This window comes from Scatophagus argus, chromosome 5 (genome assembly GCF_020382885.2).
Source record: "Scatophagus argus isolate fScaArg1 chromosome 5, fScaArg1.pri, whole genome shotgun sequence".
Lineage (NCBI taxonomy): Eukaryota > Metazoa > Chordata > Actinopteri > Scatophagidae > Scatophagus > Scatophagus argus.
The window spans coordinates 13114387-13138074 of NC_058497.1; the positions used below are offsets into that span (position 1 = coordinate 13114387).

At 38.7% G+C, this 23688-nt stretch overlaps 1 protein-coding gene across 2 annotated transcripts in view; it reads right to left on the reverse strand.

The window, feature by feature from the left end:
- The window catches only part of zgc:172282 (leucine-rich repeat and fibronectin type III domain-containing protein 1-like protein), a 69922-nt gene that overhangs the window by 16195 nt on the left and 30039 nt on the right, over positions 1-23688 (reverse strand). The window contains exon 7 of one of the 2 annotated variants that reach the window (XM_046389634.1): positions 4448-5097. In XM_046389634.1, the coding sequence (XP_046245590.1) occupies positions 4448-5097 (650 nt within the window). Of the gene's footprint in view, positions 1-3605; positions 5098-23688 lie in introns of those variants that run through there. The other variant, XM_046389633.1, reaches the window with a different exon arrangement.

The following is a 23688-nucleotide window of genomic DNA, read 5'->3' on the forward strand; positions in this document are numbered from 1 at the left end:
TTCCTGCATTGATTTGAGGAAGGCATCACTTCAGCACCAGTAGGAATGATTACAGAAACCATAAACTATTTTAATATGTCCATCTTATTAAGGTGGACTTGAAAGTATTACCATATCTGAGGCCAATTTCCATTTTTTTTTATTATGTAACTTGAAGAAGACCTATTTTTCATTAAATAAGAAAAAAAATCCCAAAAGAACTGTTTGAAATTGAATTGAACCATGGTATTTAAACAAAACAAGCAAGCAAACAAACTAACTAACAAAAAAAAATTCAAATTATGTATCCATGGTTCGAAACTGCCACCCACAATGTGCCTATTTTTCATGTCGGGTCGCACTTTTGACAACTGAGGGCCTTTAATGGGGTCTCTCTGTGTATCTGTCAGTTGCTCTGTTCCTCAGGCGCTCTGACTCACTGCGGCTCGCTCTGATCAGATCAATGTTGCCTTTCTCTGCAATGCAGCAACCAGTGAAACACATCACAGACACAGCTACACCCTGAGAAACCCCAACAGCCTTTGTGCAAACACATGAGCATTATCCCTCATCGTGGGCTGCCCTCAAAGTGCCAACGATCCTGGAATCAAAGAGAGGAAACAAAGAACACAAGGCCAGCGGTAACTTCTTCCTCCCTGTGTAAAGCGGAAGAAGAAAAACTCTGATAATTGTCTTGTTTGTCAATCATGTTGTACTCTGGGATGCTCTTTGGGAGCTCCTTCGACTGACACACTTCAGTCAGACCGGGTGAGATGAGGTAAGACCTGTTAATTAGAACTACTGGGAAAATATTAATGTCTGTGCATTTGGTGTCACCTCAGTGCCACAACAAAGTTAAAAGTTCTTGATCCCAGTTTGCAAAGATCCAGCCTGTAGCAACAATAATGAGCACATATAAACATCTCTCCTTTCAAATTCCAATCTGGTCATCAACCTCTCAGAACGCTCGCTGAAGTATGTGCAGAGATTTCCCCACATTCACAGGAGAGAAACACAACTAAAAGCAATTGTTCTACAAGTTCTTGATATGCATGGCAGCCTCTCGGTTTGTTAGCGTCACACCTGACGCCATCAAAAATATGTGCAACTCTTCCTGAATGCAGTAATTATATAATGTGATGTGAGCAAATGTCCAGGCAGTCTACCAAACCAGTACATGAAGTTGAAAACTTTCCCTGAACTTACCGGCTAATCTGCAAGGCTCTGCACAGATCTCCTGTCTGTTCTCTGCTATCAACGCGAGTCTCAATGACACCTCATTTCAACACATTCACAGAGGCCAATTGAATGACATATTAGCTGCTGATAAAGTATTTCGACTCAGCTGTTTAAGCCACTCATATGAAATGGTGTCTCCATTTATTCGTTCTAATGAAAGCCCAATTTCCTGAGTGGATTAGTGTTAAAGGGGAAGTGCACTGGAGTGGTTTAGCACAGGGAAAATCTACCCAAAAGGAAAAATGTGGATTCTTACTTTTATAGCGCTATTCAGCATTTCAAGCAGTCTTAGTGAGCATGTACAAGTCACTTCAGCAGTCTGAATCAAGAGAACTAGGGCCTGATTACATGAAAAATAGGCTTTATCTAATAGTCTTTGCTGGCAATGACTGAGTTACATAAAAAGCAATTTTCCATCAGTATGTTACATGTTAAGGAAGAAGTGTACCATCATATTACAATCATGTAACATTGTCCTTTGAATTTCCCTCGGGATCAATAAAGTATCTATCTATCTATCTTTCACTGTCAGGGTTTTTGCACAATGCCATTCCTAATGAAATTATTTCAATCTTTGTGGAGAAAATATATGTTTTTAAACACTGTACTGATTTTTGTTTCTGTTTTACCAAATGTCCTCCAGCTTTCTGACAGCTATTCTCTGTTAGGCAGCCAGTGGCCAGTAAAATAAAAAAGATACTTTATTCAAGCTGGAACTAGAGATTGATCCATGAGCAAGGCAAAAGATCGAGAGACAACGACTGGAAAAAGCCTAAAGTTCAAGTAGTACTAATAGTTCTGAAGCGGGAAAGTAACCAACGTCAGTGCAGCAAATTGGGTTGTGAGTGTGCTTGACTTTAGCCTGTCATTTACACTCACTGGAAGATCTTTTAATATTAGTTTTTGGTAGAAGTGCAGATTTTCTAATTTCTTGGTGTCAGAGAGGCAAGTTTTCATAACAAATCTTATCTATGCTGTCCAAGGTCATTTGGCCTTTTGCTGTAGACATCCTTAACAAAAAATAAAATGAAACTTTATTGATGCTTTCCTTGCTTTCTTTTTTCTTGTTCCTTATTGGTATTTTTGCTTTTCTTAACAGTTTGAAAAATAAACTTTATATAAATACACTCAATACACTGTGTTAAGTGCAGTTGTATAAATACACTAAGAAATACACTTTTGCTTGTTCTTGCTCGCTTGCTACTGTCAGTTGCAGTCTTCTCACCCCAAAAGCACCGTATTTACTGATCGTTATTATTTCTCCCTCCGCTACCACAGCCTTGTCTTCTTATAGCTTCCCACACTGCAGTATACACATTAATGAATGAATGTTATCGACTGTTTTTCTCTAACCTTGCTGTTTTTGTTCCTGCTTGCATGTCTCTCCATCTGTGTGTTTGTCTGTTTCTCCTCACTGTGACAGTGCTGTTGTCCTCCTCTACGTCCTGTCCTCTTTCAAAGTCTATGCTGAGGTCTCCGTTGTCCTCCCGGATCCGATTCTTCACTCATAGTTTACCGTTGGCATTTTGTGATGGTAAGTGTCTATACTATGGCTTTTCTGTTCTGAATCTAAGTCAGTCCTGAGAGAGGAATGCCTCCACTTTTGCTCTTCTTCAGGTTTCTTCCTTTATTTTTTCCCGCTATTAGTATTATTAGTACTTTCCTCTTTGAAGCCGGGTCTCGTATGCTGTACATATTGTGAAGCCCCTTGAGGTAAATTGTGATTGGCAGACTTTATAAATAAAATTTATTGGACTTGACTGCATCAGCTGTTCTGTGCATAAATACATAGGAGATTCCTTTTAAATGTTAGGACTGCTGGATTCTGCCATATTACGCTTGAAGAGGTTCAGTTACACGCCAGCTGAATCTTAAGCAAGTCACTTTGATTTATATAGAAAAAGCACCCAAGGGGCACAGTCGCAATTGCATGTATGTTTGTGTGTATACAGCTGTATAAACATTCATGCACCAGTTAAGGTTTAAGTTTATGTTGAGAATGGCTGAACAGCTTAAGGTGGTTTCATAATGTGTTGTTATTAGATTTTTGTTTGTTTTATTCATGCGTTTTTTTAAAGGGGAAAATATATAAAAAGAATATTCACAGAGTAGATGCATTTTAGTTAATGCGTAGTTGCTTTATAAGTCCCTCCTGAGGCGTTACAGTGTCTCCTAGACTGTGTAATAAATGTTTGTTGTACTAAGACACATAGATGGCGAATTTTTAATTTCTTAGGATATCTGAACTTTTTATAAAAGGGAAATCAGGGTCTTGGGTTTCTTCTGGCCTGGTATATAAATATACTGAATTGGACTGAATTGAACTGGTACTGATTTAAGCTAATCTTCAACAGCTTTTCTTTTGTACTGAAGAAACTTTCCTTTTCCACTCTTCTATGCGGTCTGTTTTCATCATTCCAAATGGAAAACCAACCTTTCCAACGTGTTTAAAGTCCAGCAGTTTGTAACACTCTAATGGAGGACACACAAGAAGTGCTAACCTGAATAATGTTAGCTGTGGTGAGATGGATGATCGCACCTGCATTACCAGTTCCTTCTCTAACAGCAACCCAAAAAGATTTATTTCGATGCCGACATACTCTTAATAACGCACTGGAAAAACCCCCAAAATGTGCAGTTTCTGGCAATAAGGTTGTATCATCAAGCATAACTTACTTGGGTAAAACAAAATAAACAAAATAGTTAACTCCTTAAGTCTATGAGTTACCATTTTTCATTGTTCAGAAATCAGGTCTGGTAATTGGAAAGAGCAGAAAACAAGAATCAATGAGCTTGAGCAAGATAACATTATAGGAAAAAGAAAAACTCTCTTACACAGTGTGAGATAAGCTGTGGCCTGATTTGTCAACAGTCATAAAGAAGAGACTTAACTACAACTTCAGTACTTCTGCTCTACAGACACCCTCTGTCTCTCTTACTATCTTCCCAGTACACGAGGATAGCATCTCTCTTATTCATTCTCTTGTTCACACTCACTCAGTTTCTTACTGTTCCCCTCTCTGTTATTGTCCTGCTCAATTTAACACCCTCAATTTCACATTGCCTATTTCGCATCTCCCATCTCTTTCTGTTTCACCGTTTTTTCTTATGTCTCCCACCCACAATTTCTCTGTCAACTTCTTTTAGTCTTCCTTTCCACCTCTTTGAAAGGCTTCTTCCCTGCTCTGCTGCTTGTCTACCTCTTCTCCCCAAACTCTCTCTCTACTACCTGCCAGTTCCTTGGGGGAGGTGGGCTCTTTGGCGACAGATGGCGGTCTGCTTTTCATCTCGATGGCGACCCTGGAGGAGAAACGCCCCTTGGTGGGTGAGAGCAACTCCTCATTGACCAAGGAGTCAGTCCTTGTCATTAAGCTCCGTCCACTGCTCTCCTCCTCGACCAATGCCACAGTGTCTCTCAGAGTGTTGCTAGGCGACATGGCCCTGGACGGCGCTATTGCTTGGTCGTCCTGACTGTCAGGCATTTTTGAGGCAGAGCGAGGGAGGACCTGGACCTGTCCTCCTCCTCCTTGTCCGTTGCTCTGCGGTCTTGCTGCAGTTGCTGCAATGGCTGCTTTTCCGTGGCCTGCCCCTTGGTTGCTGTAAACTTTGTATCGTATCATTAGGATAATAATAAAAACCAGCACAGAAGCAACAATGATCCCTCCAATGATGATGATCATTGTACCACCCAGGAAGTGGCTGTGCAGTGCCTGGCACTGGCTGAACTCCGTGTCTGTGGTGAATGACAGACAGCCCAAAGGACGTGTTGCAGTCAGTGAGGTGATGACATCGTCAAACACAGCCAGGACACAAAGATCGTAGCTGCGTCCGGCGGCCAGGTCCCGGACCAGGAAGTCATTGCTACTGGATGGAATCATCCTACAAAAGAAAAAGACAAGAAAGATGAACGTGTTAGTGTAAGGAAAAGTAATAACTTTACACTTATGTTGTTAGCACAAAAATGAATGAAGACCTATACAAATGTATCAGGACAGTCAAAAATAGGTTTGTTTGTCCAAATCGTTTGTGCAAATTATAAATAAAACAAATAAAAGAGTTTTGAGATACCACAAGAGGTTAAATTGTCCCTTTAAACACTTGGAAAGCCTGATATAATGGACTATAGACCACAGCACCTTACTTTAGTGAAGCTTTTCGATTCATACATCATTATGTCTAAATCTGTGATGCATGTCAACTTTTCATTGACAAATCACCTACTCAACACTCAAGTGTTTCCTCTCTTTGATATTTCTTTTGAGGTTCTTCATCAGCAATTCCTGACAAACGAAGTGATACACAGGGTTTAAATGAACAAAACTCAGTCTTATGTCTTAGTCTTAAAAGTCACAACACAACAAGCAGGCTAAAAAGCAAGTCTCATGTGTACGTCTACCTGTACGTGTACAGCACCTTTATGTCACAGCAACAAGATAGGAGGTTATACCTCTGGACCTCGTAGTTGTGTTACATTCAAAGCCAAAAAATTACGATAAGGGCATTATGTTGCCTTCCAAATTATTGCACAATATCTTACAACAATGCTCTCAATGACATTTCACGGTGGCGCCGCTCAGATGAAAGCTAACAACTAGTGTAGAGCTAAATCAGAATGCCAAACTAGCTGCCAATACAAACCCATTTTGTCCAGCTTTGAGTGTCCATCCACTGCTACACTGTACCAATCAAACACGTGATGGCCATAGTGACTTTCGACTACATCCACTTGTACTGCTCTCTTGTATTCTGTTGTATCCTGTACTATGACAGCTGCAGCGGTGACACATGCACTATCATCATATATTTCCATGTGGTGTTGCCTGTGGCACAACAGCCACCTCGTCGCTCATTTCCCCACAGAGTTCGAATTCATAAGCCTGTGATCCGGCAAACACTCACTCAGATCCCCCACCCCCCACACCCCCCCTCAGCTGCAGAAATCTTTCTTTGATTAAATGCATTCTTGATTTTTACCATCGTTGACTTCTATCTCGGTCTTTCCCAAGGTAAACACTGTACCTCCAGATTGTTCTTGTCAGTGTACTTTCCTGAGGGAAATCCATGGGAACAATACCACCCAGGTAAACAAGAGGCAATGCTTCTTATGTGCTTACCATAGTTTTGCTCTCACTTTGTCTCTCTGCTTGTCGCTTTGCTTTCTCTAGAGGTCTTCAGTCTTTTAGCTACGTAAATTGCTAAACACCCATATGTCACTACTACATTTAATCTAAACTGTATTTCCCTTCTGCTTTATTCACATTTTTCCCAATGTACTCCAAGTCCTTCAGCTTATGCCATCCCTCCCCCATAAATGTATTTACACCTCTGCACTGAGACAGACAGGCTTTGTGGTACAGTGAGAGAGAAAAAACAAAACGACTGACACACACGTTTGTGTGTGTGTGTGTGTTTGTGAGAGCCTGTGGGCAGCAGGGTCTGGTCTCAGTGCCAAGCTCATCGATGGCACTGAACCTCCACCAGGAAGTATATCTTGGCAGATAGCTCTGTATGTATTTCTGTGTGTTTGTGTGAGTGTGACCTTGTGTGGTTGTGAAATCTTGTGTAAAAGGGCTGAGTTCTTAATAAGAATCGAACCAGGAAACTTTAACTGCCCTGATGTCTTGCCGAAAGGCAGTTAAAGTTGATTTGAGAGCAGAGCTGGACTGGGGTTCCTGTTAGTAATTTCAAAAGAGGTACTGAAAGAGGAAAGTCACAAAAAACAGCAACACACTCCATCTTATTAAACTTAAAAAAATACAGACTGGGAAGCCTCCTAACTGTGTTTTAACAAAATGATACCATAGTTGTTTGTCTCTCTTCTCATCTTTGCACTGTGACAAACTAAATCACAGATTATTTTGGGAATAACTTTGGGGAAATGCAGCAACAAGCAAGGACTGGTCCTTCAGTGACATCCTTAAAGCACATGTGAGTTTCTAATCCAATATCTGTGGTGTGTCACACTGTTTTCCATTTTAACAAGCAACTTATTGCTTAAACTTACACCATGTTTTTGCTGTTTGTGATAACACGACCTGTGATTCTCATCACGCAGAGTGAGGTGTGCAGAAGTGTTCTTAGGAGCTGAATAATCTGACTCAAAACACATTCTGAACAAGTCGTGACTGCTGATAATGAAATTGTCATGGAGACAGAGAGAGCCTCTCTCAACATCGATCATCACTTCGAGCAATATGCATACAGTCTTTGGTAATTAAGGAAAATAACAAATTGTCTCATAAAGTACATGAGTCCAATAGCAAAACATTCACGTTTTCGTGCAGTTTCTTTAAAATAAACACAGGGCACCAATGATGGGATTCTACTTCCATCATTTTAGAAAGTGAGAGTCCACCACAAAGGGTCGCATGAGGTATTATTATTGTTACTATTGCACACATGTTCTTAATCAGTCCTTGACATTTTCCACTGCTTTCGTTTTAGTGACCTCTGTTGATTTGATTAACTTTATTCTATGGCATAATGACGAGGATGCGCTGAATGAAGTATGACAATTACATCCTTCTGAAGGCACAAAAGAACAGCCATCAATAAACCTGCTAATTAATTTGAGGTGCAAGAACAAAGTGTTAAATGCATTAAAAGTGGTAAAATAAGAATCTGGGTAATGCTATGAATACAGTTACTAAGGACTAAGCATACACAGAGCCCAATGTGAGGGTTTGCTAACCCTTCACCTCTTTTCCTTGCAAACACTGGCAACGAGAGTCTACTCTTGGCATAATTTGAAAACCCCACACACCACTGGACTTGATCAGTGCAGATGTCAGGTCATAAATATCAATTAAGTTATCATTGAAGCGACTCAAATCAATCTAATCTGATCAAATGGTTCGAGACCGAATCACTGAACCCCATAAAGCTACCCAGATAATCTTTGCCAGGCATCAGCATCTCCTGCAAAGACAATTCCTCCTATGACTGTCAAGCAGAGCAAATCTGGTTGAAATCAGCTCGAAAATCCCCCAGTGTGTCCCCCTCTGCGTTCTGTTCTTAATAGGAACCAAACCAGGAAACTTCCACTGGTCCAAAGCTTTGCTAGAAGGCAGTTGCACACGAACCGAGAAGTGAGTGGGAGGGATGAGGTGGAGGAAATTCTTGGGGGGATGTTATTAAAAGATGAAATACCATCGTCATCTGTCTTCCTAAACTTGTTTTTTTTTCTTTCCCTAAGTGTTCTGAACAGTTATCAAATTAATGTTTTAAAGTCCACTCATAGGTGTAGATGTATTTTTCTTATTGTTCTATTTCTTTCGTATTTTGCACAGATTTACTTCACTCACAGAACAACCTTGAAGCAATGAAGAAATTAATGTTTTGGTCGAGGACACTTCAGCAGGTTTTCTTGTTTACCCCCCTATTCTGTTGCCAGATGTAAGAAAGAAAAAAAAATAGTCACAGCAACTTTAATTATTTCTGATTAAATCAGCATATGGCATTTAATTTGCTCATTGGCTGGCATCTGTTTTGTACATGGACAGTTAGGCAGATCTGTGAGGACTGATGTCATGTGATCAATAATTAGCTGTGGCTCAACTTTGGGGTCTTTTGCACTTCTGTGTCGTGACTTTAGAAAAAGGACTAGGGCTGCTGAGCAGAAATGGTTTAACAAGCCCATTTGGCACCGCTATCACAGTGGATGATTTATTCAGTTAATGGTTTCAATCATGGCCACACACACACACACACACACACACACACACACACACACACTCAAAAAGAGTTAAACAATTTAATGGAATCTGGTGCTCTCTCACACAACACAACACACAAACAGATCAGCAGTCAGTTACGTTTTTTTTTTTGTTTTTTTTTCACTCCTCGGTTTTTCCTCACACCCACAGGCACACGTGCAAACACACACGTACGCACAAACGTGAGCCCACACACAACTAAAAGACTGCAGGACTCATTCAAAAACACAAACAGATCTCACTGTTTGAATTGAACAGATTAACACTCGCCATGTGATCTGACTCAGTGTACACATGCACAGAAATGCTGCAAGCATGACAAAAGCCTGATTAATGTGTTTAAATGATTTCTTAAGCTCACAACTCCTCAAAATAATCCATTTTCCTCCACAATGTATTTATATCTTTAACATCAGTAAGGCTGTCTCCACGTGATCAGCTGGCAAAAGCTTTCAATTTGGATGAACCATTGTTTTCCTACGAGCGATAACAACAAACACTGCTCAGATTTTACACCTTGCTGCTGTAGCAAATTATTCAAAATTTAATCTCATTTGCTGCTGACCTTTTAAAAAGGATGTCTAATCAGATAATGCAGACCCATATGCTAAAAAACTTTTCTTTTTTTTTAAAATCAACACCAGGTTTTCCAGTCGCAGTATGGATATCCATTTATGTTGCAGAAGGAGGCAAACATTTGCGCATGAGTATTCCAGTACTGTATGAACTATGCATTGCACATGGGTAAACTGTAACTTAAAATTGCAGATTTCACACTGGATAAGGTGGATAATGGAAAATGCAGCTGTCCAGTTGCCTTAGGACATTTATGGGAATTCAATAAAATCGAAGCTAAAACCTAAGCTACTGTGGATCTGCAAGAGGAACTCCTTGAAACAGTATAGCACACGTGTTTTTCTACCTTCATAAAAACATGATTCAATAAATATTACAAGTGTATAAATGCCGTAAGCGGGCTACTCATCTTTCGTGCTGGAGCGTAAACATTTCACTGACATTGTTTCTAACAATGTTTAAAGTGTTCATATTGATTTTTACCTCAACCAGCTTCTTCCTTTGATTGCTGCATTTCTGCATTTATTGACATATTTCCACAGTCCAAATGTTGATCAGTGAACTAAGGGACACACTCATGCCTCTTCTGTAATATTAGCTGGTTTACATTAACTCTTCCTTTCTAATTATTTCACTGGTTCATTTTTTCTGGGCATGTTAAAAATGGTACGCCAACGTCGTCATATAACAATTACGCCCATTTTGCAATGTATTTCGAATTTTTCAAACCTGAGATTCTGGTCACGTGTTGTGGCAGAGAGCAATCTGTCACAGCACATGCATCATCCTCAGCACTGAAAAGCTTGGAAATGTTGCCATCCCTGCCATCTTTTTTTAGATGTGATCTGGTTCAGTCAACACTGGAGACATCATTCTCCTGTCAGTGTGTTTTGATACCATCAGGTCTATTTTCTAATGTATTTCTACATTTTAACAGAATTTATATTGACATGCTTCCCTTACCCTCCCATTCAACTCTCCTTTTCTTGGCTTTTCATCTCTAACTGCTTTCAACGCCATTGCAATCGAAGGCTGGTAATTACTGTCTGACTGTCATTTCCCCAGGTTATTCCTTGTCTGTGAGCCTCAAAGCACAACTTAACTGTGCGATTCACCATTTAACTGCTTGGTAACTGCGATGGAAAACCCCAGAGAGTATACAACAGAATTTCCACACATTCTTCTCCAACTTTTGATCAGTCAGAACACATTTTTCTCAAATTAAATTCAAGAAAATCCTACATAGCGAGATAGATAGCAAGACAGATAGCTAGATAGATAGATTCATTCTTAGAACACCAATGTAAGTGTTTGGTAACATGTATGAAAAGGGCTGAGGGCAGCTTAACAAGATTGTTAAGCATGTGTTCAGTATTATAAGCAGACAGGTGCCACAAGAGATCTTTGCAAACTGCTGCAGAAAGAGGACACAGGGTATAATCAAGGGCACAACCCACCCAAGTAATGAATTATTCACACCGTTACCATCAGTGTTGCGTTACCGTAGTATCAAAACAGGCACTACTCCACTCAGGGAGAGTTTTTATCCAGAGGCAGTTGGACTGTTTGACAGTTAGAAGCTTACTGGTGGCTATGAATGAGCGACTGAACTTAATAGACTGTTTCAAGTTATGCAGCTGTTATTAAATTTTGTATTTTGTATCATCAAAGGCATGTTTGACTGTATGTGTGTGGACATTAGGATGTCTGTATAAAGGTACATGTGCATTCAGACATTGTTCTTTAAATAATGCAAGCACATCTGAAATATCAGGTCATGGTTATCTCAAGGAAATTCAATCGAATGCAACTGGACTTAGTTATTTGTCTTTGAAGATGTTTCACCTCTCATCCAAGAGGCTTCATCAGTTCATGCCCGCTTCAAGCGAGCATGAACTGATGAACCATGACCTGGATGAATGAGAATATTCACAGGCCCTTCCCACATCTGAAATAATAATAAAAAATATATATATTAAATATCTCAGCAATAGAATGAAGGGATAATGTAGTTTTGCAACAATATTCCAAATCCCAGTCCTGTCAGACCAGCATACACACACACACACACACACACGCACAGGAGGCTCAGATGTCAAAGTTACATGTTTTTGTAACTGCGAGTGTGTTCTTCAGGGTGACACAATGACACAGAGTAGAAGTCAAAACATCTCTGGTCTACTATAAACTAAATTGTTCTCCATTACTTTTAGAAACCCGGCAGTTATATCCTGTATTAACGAATGAATAGCAACACAAAACCATATACACTTGCATATACCAAGTGACAACTTTTGTAGCTAATGGTTTTTTTCATAGTTTTTGTTCTCTTCTACATTATTCTACCGTCTATGACTGTATTCACAGAAACAAGCTTGGGGAGGCACGTGACACATTAAAAAACACAGTCTTTGGTTTGAAACTTGTTAGATGATATTTAAAGAGTGTAGTTTCACCTTGTGCACTTTTATATGATGAAAATGAAATAAAGTTGTGGGCAAACAGTGTCTGTAGATGGGTAGTCAGTCCGAAGCTCACGAAAGCCTGGGTGTCTGCGGTCAGATGACATTAACAAATGCTAATAGACTTGTTACCAGCAGCTCTACTTTATTAGCATGCCATTATTGTCTTGTCTCAGACGAGAACAGTAACAGGTTCGTTAGAGACACTTGTTACAACAATGGACTGATGAGGAGCTGTTGTGTGTGCTGTGTGTGTTCACAAGTGAGCGTGTCCAGTCTGAGCGTGGCTGACATTTCCATACCCTCTGTGGATATGTACACTCACGTGCACGTATGTGCACGTGCATGAGCCTGACATTTTCATGCTGTCTGCATTCAGTTATGTTGACTGACGGGAGGACGTTTTGTTTGTAAATGCTGTCCATCAATCAGCCCTTGGGCACTCAAAAGGCTTGCACACACACTCTCACACACACACACACACACACAAGATGTCATGAAGTCACATCCAGAGTCCTGGGTTCTGACTGTTGATCTAAGCAGAACGTCAAGAGAATATTTATGAAAATGTGCTCTGGCTGTTTTTAAATAATTTAACGTGCCAATTATTCGTCCAGTGCAGGCAGTGCAGAACAGAGGAGGGCAAAGGGTTGACAGCAAAGTCCCTGCAGCACACACATCCTGTCCGTCCCGCTAGACATGCTGCAAAAAATCATGCAAAACATGTCACTGAACTGAATATGGATGGATGGATTGATGGATGGTTGTGCAGAACTACATTAAAAAAAAGTGGTTTTTTTTTGTTGAAATAAATCATAATTGGTGAATTTTTAAATTAAAAAAAAAAAAAAATCACTTTCAGAGCTTGTCATTTCTTACAGAACACACTAGTCATTTGGCATTCACAGGACCCAGAGGACAAAATTTAATATTACAAGCTTTAATTATGAAAATAAGTGTCACATAATTAATCATTCTGCGTGGACTTCCCGTTTGAGACGTTGTGAGCTGAGGGCTCTGTCCTGTCGCCCCCTCTTAGGAGGTGAGTTGTCCTCCTTCGCTTTCCCCTGGGGAACTGAGTCAGTATTTTTAAGGTTCCACTGTACAATTTTCACTCCACCAGTGTTTTGACATAACCCCTTCCTTTCTTTTTTTCATCATAGCATCTCACTCCTCCTGCATGGCTTGTCTTCATTCTCTGAGTTTTTCTCTTTTGTAAGCCTCTGTCAGCCTTCTCCTGCTTAATTTTTCCCGTCACCTCCAATAACTCTGCCTCCCTATCTGTATAATTTCTATTCATTTTCTCTCTCTCACCCACATCCAGACAGATCAGATTTCAGAGCAGTGAGACAACCTTGCAAGAGCATTTGCACTTAAATCACTTTTATAGCAGATGGAACTGGTGGTTAAATCACAGATATTTTTCCTATTAACAGTGACAAAAATCTAGCACCCAGCTGCATGAACGTGGATTAATACTTAGTTTTTTAAGTATAGCTCAGACGCTGACAGCATAAGAATTTAAATAAAGACAGCCATAAAAACATTTTCTTTATCCGACAATATGATTTCAGGTGTTGTGTAACTTTCAACATTTCAGTGGACTATTGTATGTCTTCAAAATAAGAGCTTTCTTTACATTTGAGAATTTATGTTAAAAATGCAATCATTATTTCTTAATCAGAAAATTTTACTACTATATAACTATATTAAATAATTTAGAATGAGGCAAATGGATGAGGTCAAAATAACCAAATGAGGGACTTAAAGAGTGACTTATGCAATGTATAATTTAAATTATTTACATAGTTATTATTCCTACATATAACAGCAATTATGTTAAGCATCTGGAGTTGTAAAAGTAATTTATCCTGACAGTGATGAAATATTAATTGGACTTGATTAGTTACATCAATGAATAAATCAAGGATAGATGATGTTCAAGAACTACACTGCGATAGACATCGCACCTTTTGGAGGAAAGCCTGTCTTTCTTAATGCATGCTTTATAGCAGTTTTTGTATATAAATAAATAAAAAATTGTAGAATATAACAAGCACCTCATAGTCCGTTCGCACGTTCGTTATTAAAAGTGTGTTTTCAGCTGTTCTCATTTTTGAACCTCTTTTTCTACAGCAGACATGAAAAAAATGAGCTACAGAGAATTCCTCAGTCAGGCCACACGACTACGTGGCTGTTCAGCGTCAGTTAATATGCTTGCAGTTATTTGGCCGTTTGGCTGGTCATATATGTTAATATTTCTATCCGATGAAAAATCAAAGGTATTTGCAGTATAAGTGTTTACCTCCTCTTTACTCACATTCACCCTTCCTTCCCTCTTTCATCCTTCACCCCTTTTAACAATTAACCGTCTACTGCTTTTGCTTTGCCTCCCTCTGTCCTTTGTCCTACATGGACAAAACAATAATATTCCAGGATGACAATTAATGCTCCAGCATGTTTTTACAAGGCCATCAAACTCTTGTATGAATGTTCAGCCCTGGATTGCTGTTAACGAGGAAACAAAAGGGCACGGGCAAAGTGAGAGTTAGCCTTCAGGGTGAATTTTTTTTATCTATTCTTTTTTATCTTGCTTTTATTCGTTCTGTTATTGTTTTCAAAAATTCACTGAGTGCATTGGAATATCAAGAATATAGGCTACTGTACTGTATAATTCAGAAGAATTTATTTTACACTGAAAGCAACTCAGAGGTCACATGATGCTTTTCAGGGGACCAAAGAACTGACAAAAGAAGCAGATTTCATTACATGGCAGCTGTAATTGAAGAGGCTTCATTGATGAGGGTGAACTCCAGCTGTCCCTTGGACTGAACCTATAGAGTGCAAGCAAATATAGAGCTGGATCAATAATGAAAGGGAGAGAATGATGACAACTAAATCCAAATTATAGATCCTTACAGTGGAAGAGGCTTACTGATTTGTTTTGCACTCCACATGCCTGTTTTAAATCAATTTAGTATTTTCTTAATGTTTTTAGAAGAGGAGTTTTATCGATTAACTCAGGGTCAAAGAAAAATGACACAAAATTGACAGAATCCTTCCTTTGCAAATGATTTGTCCATTGTTGAGTTCTTGTTATAGACTGTTACAACTTATGATCTCATTATGGCGACTCAGTTTTGAAAATGATTTAGTATATAACACAATAGATCATTTATTTAAAATTATAATCTAATTCAGTATGTTGATAAATGGAAATATGTAAATTCTGGTAAAATGCCAGGATTTTGTGTACATATACTAGCACTTTCCTGTGAGATCTCAAAGTCTTCTTTTACCTGTATGATATGAAAATGACAAACTAATGACCACACAGTTGTTACTGTATGGATAAGGAAGAATATAGCGAGATCAAATCTGTACATACAGTATATGACACACAGCAGGGCGCACAAGTCCCCCTCTGAAGCTACAACCAGGTAACATCATCTGTCTTTTGCTGATTGCCTGTTTGAAAGATAAGCCAAAAGCAGGCAGCCAGTGGCACGTCTCAAGAGCAAGCAGCTGAGGGTTAATCAGAGTCCACTGCTGACTTCAGCACTATGACTGTGACAGAAAGAGAGCACACTCTCTGACACACATTCATGAACACGGATAATAAAAACTGCAGTAACAAACTTTGAGTAATTCAAACATACAATTTAGCTTACCGGATGAGGAAGAATATTTTAAATGCATTCACTCTGGAGAAAATGTATTGTATTGTCTAATTTTCCCTTATTCTTAATTTCTCTTATCCCCAGTAAACTCTGTCATCTCTTTTCTAAGCACGTTTGTAATCTAGCTGTTCCCATACCTCTGACCCAAAGAGAATCCAATCAGCCCAGTTTCTCATCAGAAATATTCCAAACCTGGATTCATTAGTCCATGCAATAAAAATCTCCAGATGTCAGAAGAATCTCGGAGAACTGTGATCACATTTGCAACTTTATTTATTTATTTTTAACTTTTCATCATCGAGACATACTTCGTAGATATTTTATAACTTGGGATTTTGGAGGTAAATCCTTGTGACGGTTTCTCAGTGAAGCGAAGGAAAGAGAAAAGATTTCCCATTTTACCTCCTTCTGAGCATTTCCTATCATTTTTGTTTCTGCAGTTCCAGTGTGTCCTTTATTGTTATTTTTTTCTGCAGCAGTATTTGCTGATCATAATTTAGACTTTGATACTATAACTGTTTCACTCCTTTTTGAATTTTAGTGTGGGATGTGGATTTAACACTCATACAAACCTGAAATATCACCTACTTAATTACTACTGCATTGTGAATACTTAACTGGCACCTCTTCTAAAATTGCTGAGGTGCCACATGCTAGAGGTGCAAAACATGACATTTTCATGTACCAGAAAACTCTATTGTCCAATACCCCTTGTAAATAACAATTTGTCACATCACAGGTATCATGTTTATGTAGAACAGAGTACCCTGCAGGTTCTTTTCCTTCTGCCAACATTAATTTAATTTCCAATTGCTATGTTCAGGCTGAGGGCGTATCTCTTTCTATAAATAGGACTTTTATGATTGCCAACACAAAAATAGTCCCCATCATATCTGGGAAACTTGTGCAAATTTAGATGGGCTCTTGAAATGCCGTGGGGTAATCCCCATTATTGCTCTTCATCAAACTTTTAAGTTCACAGATTCTGTTTAAGAGGCTTAGACGCTTTGTGCACTATACACAAGCTGCAGTGACATTTTATCACACATAACTTGTATTCAAATGAGATATAACAGAAAGAAGATAATATCCTTGATGGAATACTGTTTAAAGATGGATGAAAAATAAATGGCTGATAATCATGTTAATTTGTTCCCCTGTTATCATTTTTAAAACCGGCTAGAATTGGGATTTTTGAGAACAGTATGGTCACTTTTCATTTGTGACTTACCGCAAAAAAGAAGGAGTAATAATTTACATTATCTTTTTTGAAGACTAAAATACAGTGATATTTTATGTTGCTGGCTGCCAAAGAAGATGAAGCAATTACAGCAAGCGTGAGGCCTCCAACATGTGTTGTGAGCATGTGGCACAGCAGGCTCTGTGGTGAGATATTTGGTGCTTTTTGACAGTGTGCAGTGGGCACGGATAGGAAATGAAAGCAGAGCTGAAGTCTGAGAGTTTCCAGTTCTGTGACATTATGATGGCATTTCCGTCCCCAAATGATGTTTGCCTTTTGCTTAACAGACTGTGATTTCCTGTGTGCAGGGGGGCATTTTTCGCTGCTCTATGGTTGCCTTTCAAAAAAAGGGTCATGAGATGATCTGCTGGCCAGATGAAGTTGCTACATAATCATTCTTTATTTACTAATCAGTTTTACTTTTGACCTGTGATCAAGGACTTTGGATAGTGACCAAAGGAATATGAATATGGATTCCAAAAGCCAAAATGAGGTTTACCCTCATGCTGACTGGGCTTGGTATCTGGGACAGAGCAAGGACTCAGGCAGTCCAAAGGGGTCCTGAGTTAAGCTCCAGCTCCTGTGCATTTCAGAGAAGCCAGCTGAGGTTGGCACTTGGTAGGAAATGCCAACCCCTCATGTGTGCTCCTTTGTGCAGACCCAGGACATAGTGTGTGTCTCAAACATGAAGTGAAGAAAGAAAAGAAGGGTGTAAAATGACGTACCACAAATGTTACCTGATTATTGTAATTGAAATAATATCTGATCACAGAGTCATTTCTTTTTATCTGATCAGTGAATCCAGCATCTTCAGGTTTCCACACCATAGACATTGCTTTCAAACTTTTGAACTTGAAATTTAGGAGGATGAAAGAAAAATCCTGTTGAGGCCTGGTACAAAACACTAACATTTAACATAATCATTGAAAATACTTAGTCCAAAAAAGCATGGCCATTATGTTCAGTGGTTTAATTATTAATAGACTGTGGCTGAGGCTTCCAGGTAACTCTCTCGTCACAGCTAAGATGGCTGCCATAAAATTTTAACAACAGTACCACAGCAATAAGCAGTGAGCAAGAACATTTGAAGCATGTGTATTTCAAAATATGTACATTCCACAAATAGGAGCCTTTTCTTTGATAAATGTATTGTTTATGTCTGTTAATACTAATAATGAATAATCAGTAATTCTACATTACCTTAATTACATTCAAGCATATTTATATGAATATAGATGTCCCTTCTGCCCACAGTATTTTATAACCCCCCCCACACACACACACACACACACAGACACAGTGTGTCTTGAATATGGAATGAATGCAGCAAGGAAAACACGTCCCTCTGTGGTAGACAGAGGTTGAACATGACATTGTACTACTCAATATGGAACAGACCTCAGGGGGCAGGTTGTTAGTGGGATGCACAATGCAAAGTGAGTGAGGGATTGAGGGAAAGTGGTTGCATAAGTGTGGACTGGAACTGTCTTTCTGATGGTCGTTGGTGCTGGCTGACGTACAGTACATATGTCCAATGGAAGCACACTGATGGCCTACAAATGGCCTGTGTGAGTGCCATATAAGTAGGTCAGTTGATTTAATGGTGCTCTCCACCTGAAGTTTCTATAAATCTCCAAATGCCATACTTGCAGCGTGCTCTAATATACTGCAAAGCGCATAGGTACTGTCACTGTGTTCTCTGCTTGAACAAAGCTAATCTTCACGATTAACACCGTGCCCTTAAAGAGAGAACAGGTCAATATTACTCTCTGGCAGACATATGATTCAATACTAAGCGATACATGACCTTTACTTTCATTGAGTCAGAGGGTAGAGGACAACCAGTATGGGATAAATTCAGCGTTAATCCCCTGTGTTACTATTGTCTATCGCAGCAAGCTAAGACTCAACATTCAGATTAAACACTTTATATAACGCAGGCTGCTAGACATAGCCCTTTGTCCAGTATGAGATAAACATAGAAGTAATCTTTTGAAAAAAAGTGCAGATATATAGGATTTACCTATGGCTTAACCCTGTGTCTGAGGAGAAACAATGTCCTTTATGAGAAAATACAAATGTGATTCACTGAGTTAATAATCTGGAATGTCCATCCATTTTCTATACCGCTTATCTGTCAAGGTCGCGGGGGGCTGGAGCCTATCCCAGCTGACTACGGGCGAGAGGCGAGGTACACCCTGGACTGGCTGCCAGTCAATGACAGTGCTGACACACAAAGACAGACAACCACACACTCTCACACTCACAGCTAGGGGCAATTTAGAGTAGCCAATTAACCTAATGTGCATGTTTTTGGGATTGTGGGAGGAAGCTGGAGTACCTGGAGAAAACCCATGAACATGCAAACTCCACACAGAAGGGGCCAGACCAGGATTTGAACCTGGAACCCTCTTGCTATGAGGTGACAATGCTGACCACCAATCTGGAATGTCCTTTGGGATAATATAATGACACATGACATGAAGATAAATAAATGTTTGAGTTGAATTTAATGAAATCAGAATAGAGGTTTGCTTTTGATGGCAGATTTTATCAATACATTTAATGAACAGTTACATGTGTTTTGAGATTTCATTTTTATATTGATCTTTGCTTTCATTTCTTTTTTCTAATTCGTACTATGGTACACTCTTAACCCAAATTAGTTGACTTTACTAGAACAACGCGTGGAAACCGATTGCCTTAAATGGTTTAAGTTTTTACACAGTGGTTAAACTAGGGATTTTAAGTTGTATTAACTTAACACGTTAATTAAATGCAATAGTCTTTACTTAAAATACTTAGCTCACATGACTAATTTGTTTCTTTTTTGAGTCTGTAAAAAATTACTATTTTAAATTCAACATACATATATATATATATCAAAAAACCTAATATGTATTATTTCTCATTACTTAAAATGATTTTTAAAGTAATTTTTAGTAGTTTTTTATTATTGTATTTTATACAATAAAATAAGAAAGAAATAATAATCCAGAACATCAATTCATTGGATTCAACATGTTTTATTTTCTAAATAATTGGCTGCAACATTAACTTGTCACATTTGTAAAAACAGGTTAAAAAGAGGCATTAAAACGGTTTAACTGTCTGGACTCAAAGGAACAGTGAATACAGTGGCACAAGTTTACAGTGGACAAAAAAAAATCAAAACTTTTTTTTCCTGTCTTAGTAAAGTTTAAAGGTTGAGGCCAGGTTGTTGGTTTAATGGTCAAGACAGGTAAGTTCTTCAATACAATACTGGGAACATCATTTCTTGATGCTTTTTTGCATTATTTCAAACAAACTGTTTATATGAAAACAGAAGAATTTCTCTGGTCTTTCATAGAATATCAGAATACAAATGATTAAACATGAAAGAATAATATAAACAATCATCAGCTGGAGATATGCCTGCATCAGATCTAATAGAATGCAGAATAAAGAGCAGTAAAAGCATTGCATTCATTATTGTTTTTAACAAAATAGTGGTCAGAACAAATATTTGCACCTCAATACAGGGAGACCAAACAGGTACAACTTGAGGCTTTCTGATATGGCCCTGTATATATTTTTCCTTTAAATTGTCAGCTGGTTTGTAATGTAATGTAATCTAGGTTTCAGGTCAGTATGGCCCAACATCAGGAGCACCTGCTGGATGAAGTGGAAGGTGTTTTTCATGGACTTGGGATAGTTAAGGTGTAATGCGTACATCAGTCCAAACAGGATGCACACAGCCTTTGGCAAGTCCTGAAGACTGTCCACAACAGGTTCTCCCTCAATGACAATCTTAAAGGATGATGGACTGTAATTGAGGGGAGGCGACAGCACGGTACCTTCGTGTTCAACAATGAGGATCCCAATGTCAACTTGGTGGAGCGAGTCACCATCATCACCCTAACAAAAGATAAAATCATATTCTTATTAAACAATTATTGATATTGTTGGAAAATACAATAGAATTAATAAGAATTAATAGAATACAATAGAATTTTGTCAAATCATCAGAGTTAGACAACACATCTGAGTGAACCTAAGCAGAAGCTGGACGAAAAGATTGTACAAAAGATAACTGGATAAAAGGCCATTTTGTGCTGTATTTGACGGGTCTAAATGTAAAAGGTACAAGGAAAAAAGCAAAAAATAATCATCATTTTCATAACTATCAAAAATGAGACTTATTGAATAATGGTAATTTAACAGATATTGAGAGGATACTTACAATGCATGTTTTGTAGAAGTCTGTAGGCTTGTCACCAAGCAGAAGAGGAAGTCCTCTGAGCACCAGTGTGCAGATGTCAGCTGGTTCATTAGTCTTAGGGAGTAATATGACAGTACATGTTAGAATAGAATATGTTAGAATATGTTGCCCTTCTTTTAGTGGTTGATAAGGGGCCATCTTTGCCAAAAAAATTTGTTATGACATTACTTTCTGAGACAGCCCTGACTATTTTTCGAACAGCTACTTACAGTTCCACAGCATCATTGAAAATCATAAACTAAAACAGGTGAAGTGAAAAAAGCTTTCGACCGTTCTTTTAAAATATCGACACAAGCACGTATTAACCATTAAGTGCTCTCTGTTTAGCTAAACAGTGGCTCGACAAAACAATAATAATAATAATAACCTAAACGCTAACTTTTTCGTTCGACATTGCCTCAGCAGAAACGTTACCCTGAATGCTAACGTTGTAGCACAACAATGGCTTGAACTTGGATGCTACAAAACAATTAATTAACATTATTAACATTAGCATTAACATTAATGCTAACCTTAGTTAAACTGAAATGCTGAGAGCTACAAAGACTTCAATATAGAGCTAACTCGTGCGTTTAGGTAAGCTGCTGTCACTCCACCGGTCTTTCGAATAAACATCTTTCCCAAGAAGATACGGGAGTGTACTAAAACACTCACCTGTCACTTGGCATGAAGTCGCACTCCAAAAGCCCTCCGTTCCAGAAAAATCCTCTGTCTCAGTTGGTTTCAGCGCGCAGCAGCCACAGGACGGTTGACACTAACAGCGATGTTCAAATTTCGAATAAACTCCTCCCCTCGCATAAACATAACATAGCGTGTAATGTTTACTAAACATGATCGTTGGATTAAACATTTCACTTAAATAATTGCAATCAACGAATTGTATTTTGTAATGAGACCCACTTTTTACTAAACACAAAAGATTAACTAATGACTACTAAAAAGCTTAATTAAAACTAAAATCTGGGTTTACAGTGTATGTTGGTGCGTATATTGAATTTTATAAATCTGTGCTTTTGTGTGCCAAACTTTGAATATAATCACTCATGCACATTTTGTTGAATAGCCTCACATACAGCACATTGTACAATCTGCCTAGCTCTTTAAAACCATTACTCTTTCACGGTTCACAACGGTGAGACATTTTAATAATCTACCGAGGAAAAACGCCTCTCCACATGCCTTCCCACCACACAGAGATCAGAGGTCATGGTCAGCTACAGACCTGGCAGGAAGTGTCTTAATAAAGGGCATCTCAGCGGGAAGGACTGTAAACACCAAGTCCTGTGGTGGTCTCTTTATCCAAGCTGCTTCCAGAAAACTAGAATTACCTCCTCCTGGTTGCATGCCTCAAACAAGCAGTGAAATTGTAGTTTACATCCATGTCTGTCCTTAGAATATGTGTTATGTCCAGATTTTAAGAGATTTAATAAAACATATTTACTGTGATTTTGGCAAAATGTGTGATTCCAGTCAATAATTTCCAGTGACAAACTTGCTGTCTTCACCTAAAGAGTACAGAGGACTGATATACTGATAGCTTCATCACAGGGTGCAACAACAATATTAGCAAAAAACCAATGAGCTTGTGGTGGACTACCACTACCAAAGAAACAGGAGGTTGCCATCCAGGGTGAGGAAGTAAAGACAGTGGACTCAAACGAGTATCTTAGGCTCCTAATCAATAATAAAAATGAACTTGACTCACAATACTGAAGTTCTGTTTAGTAGGAGACAAGAGCAAACTGTTCTTCATAAGGAGACTCAGGATACAAAACTCATTTGACTTGACTTGACTGTATTAAGCTTTGTTGTTTTTGTTCTACTGTGAACACATTCGACTCAGACTCAATTTTTAAAATGTGGATGCTTCAAACATATCTTCATCCTGGGAGGACGGAGGTCTATACAATCAAAATAGTTTTTAGATAGGCACCCAAGACTCTTGCTGTCAATTCATGAGTACCACAGTAATCTCCTCTCCTGCATGACCTTACACCTGCATTTGAGGACAATGGATGACCTTTACGGGATAAATACGTGACATCTTTCATATTAATACTGTACTTAAGTAATGGCCTATGTTGTAACATCACACTGTAAATCAACATATTGACCCTGAACCTGCTTTAATCCTGACTCCCGGTGAGGAGGCAACACAGGACAGCTGAAATGGTAATACGTGCTCAAAACACATAACATATTAGCATTTGCTTGACTGATGCCAAACATGCTGGTATAAAAGTTTTTCACAGGACTGTTTTTTCTTTATTTCATGATTTAGTCTGGATTTTTCTACCTTATAGCACTGTTATATATTCTGACGTGGAGAACCAAACTCCGCTCAGCTCAGCCAATCACAAATCTGGAAAGATCCATCAGCATTTTGATTGCATCCCTGTGGTTAGCGTACTGAAGGTAAAATATATGAGACCAAGAAATGCAATTACTTTGGAATTGATTTACATTTCATGAATGCATTTCTCAGTTTCATGTATTGTGTGCATTTGCATTTTACCCATGTAATTATTATCAAACT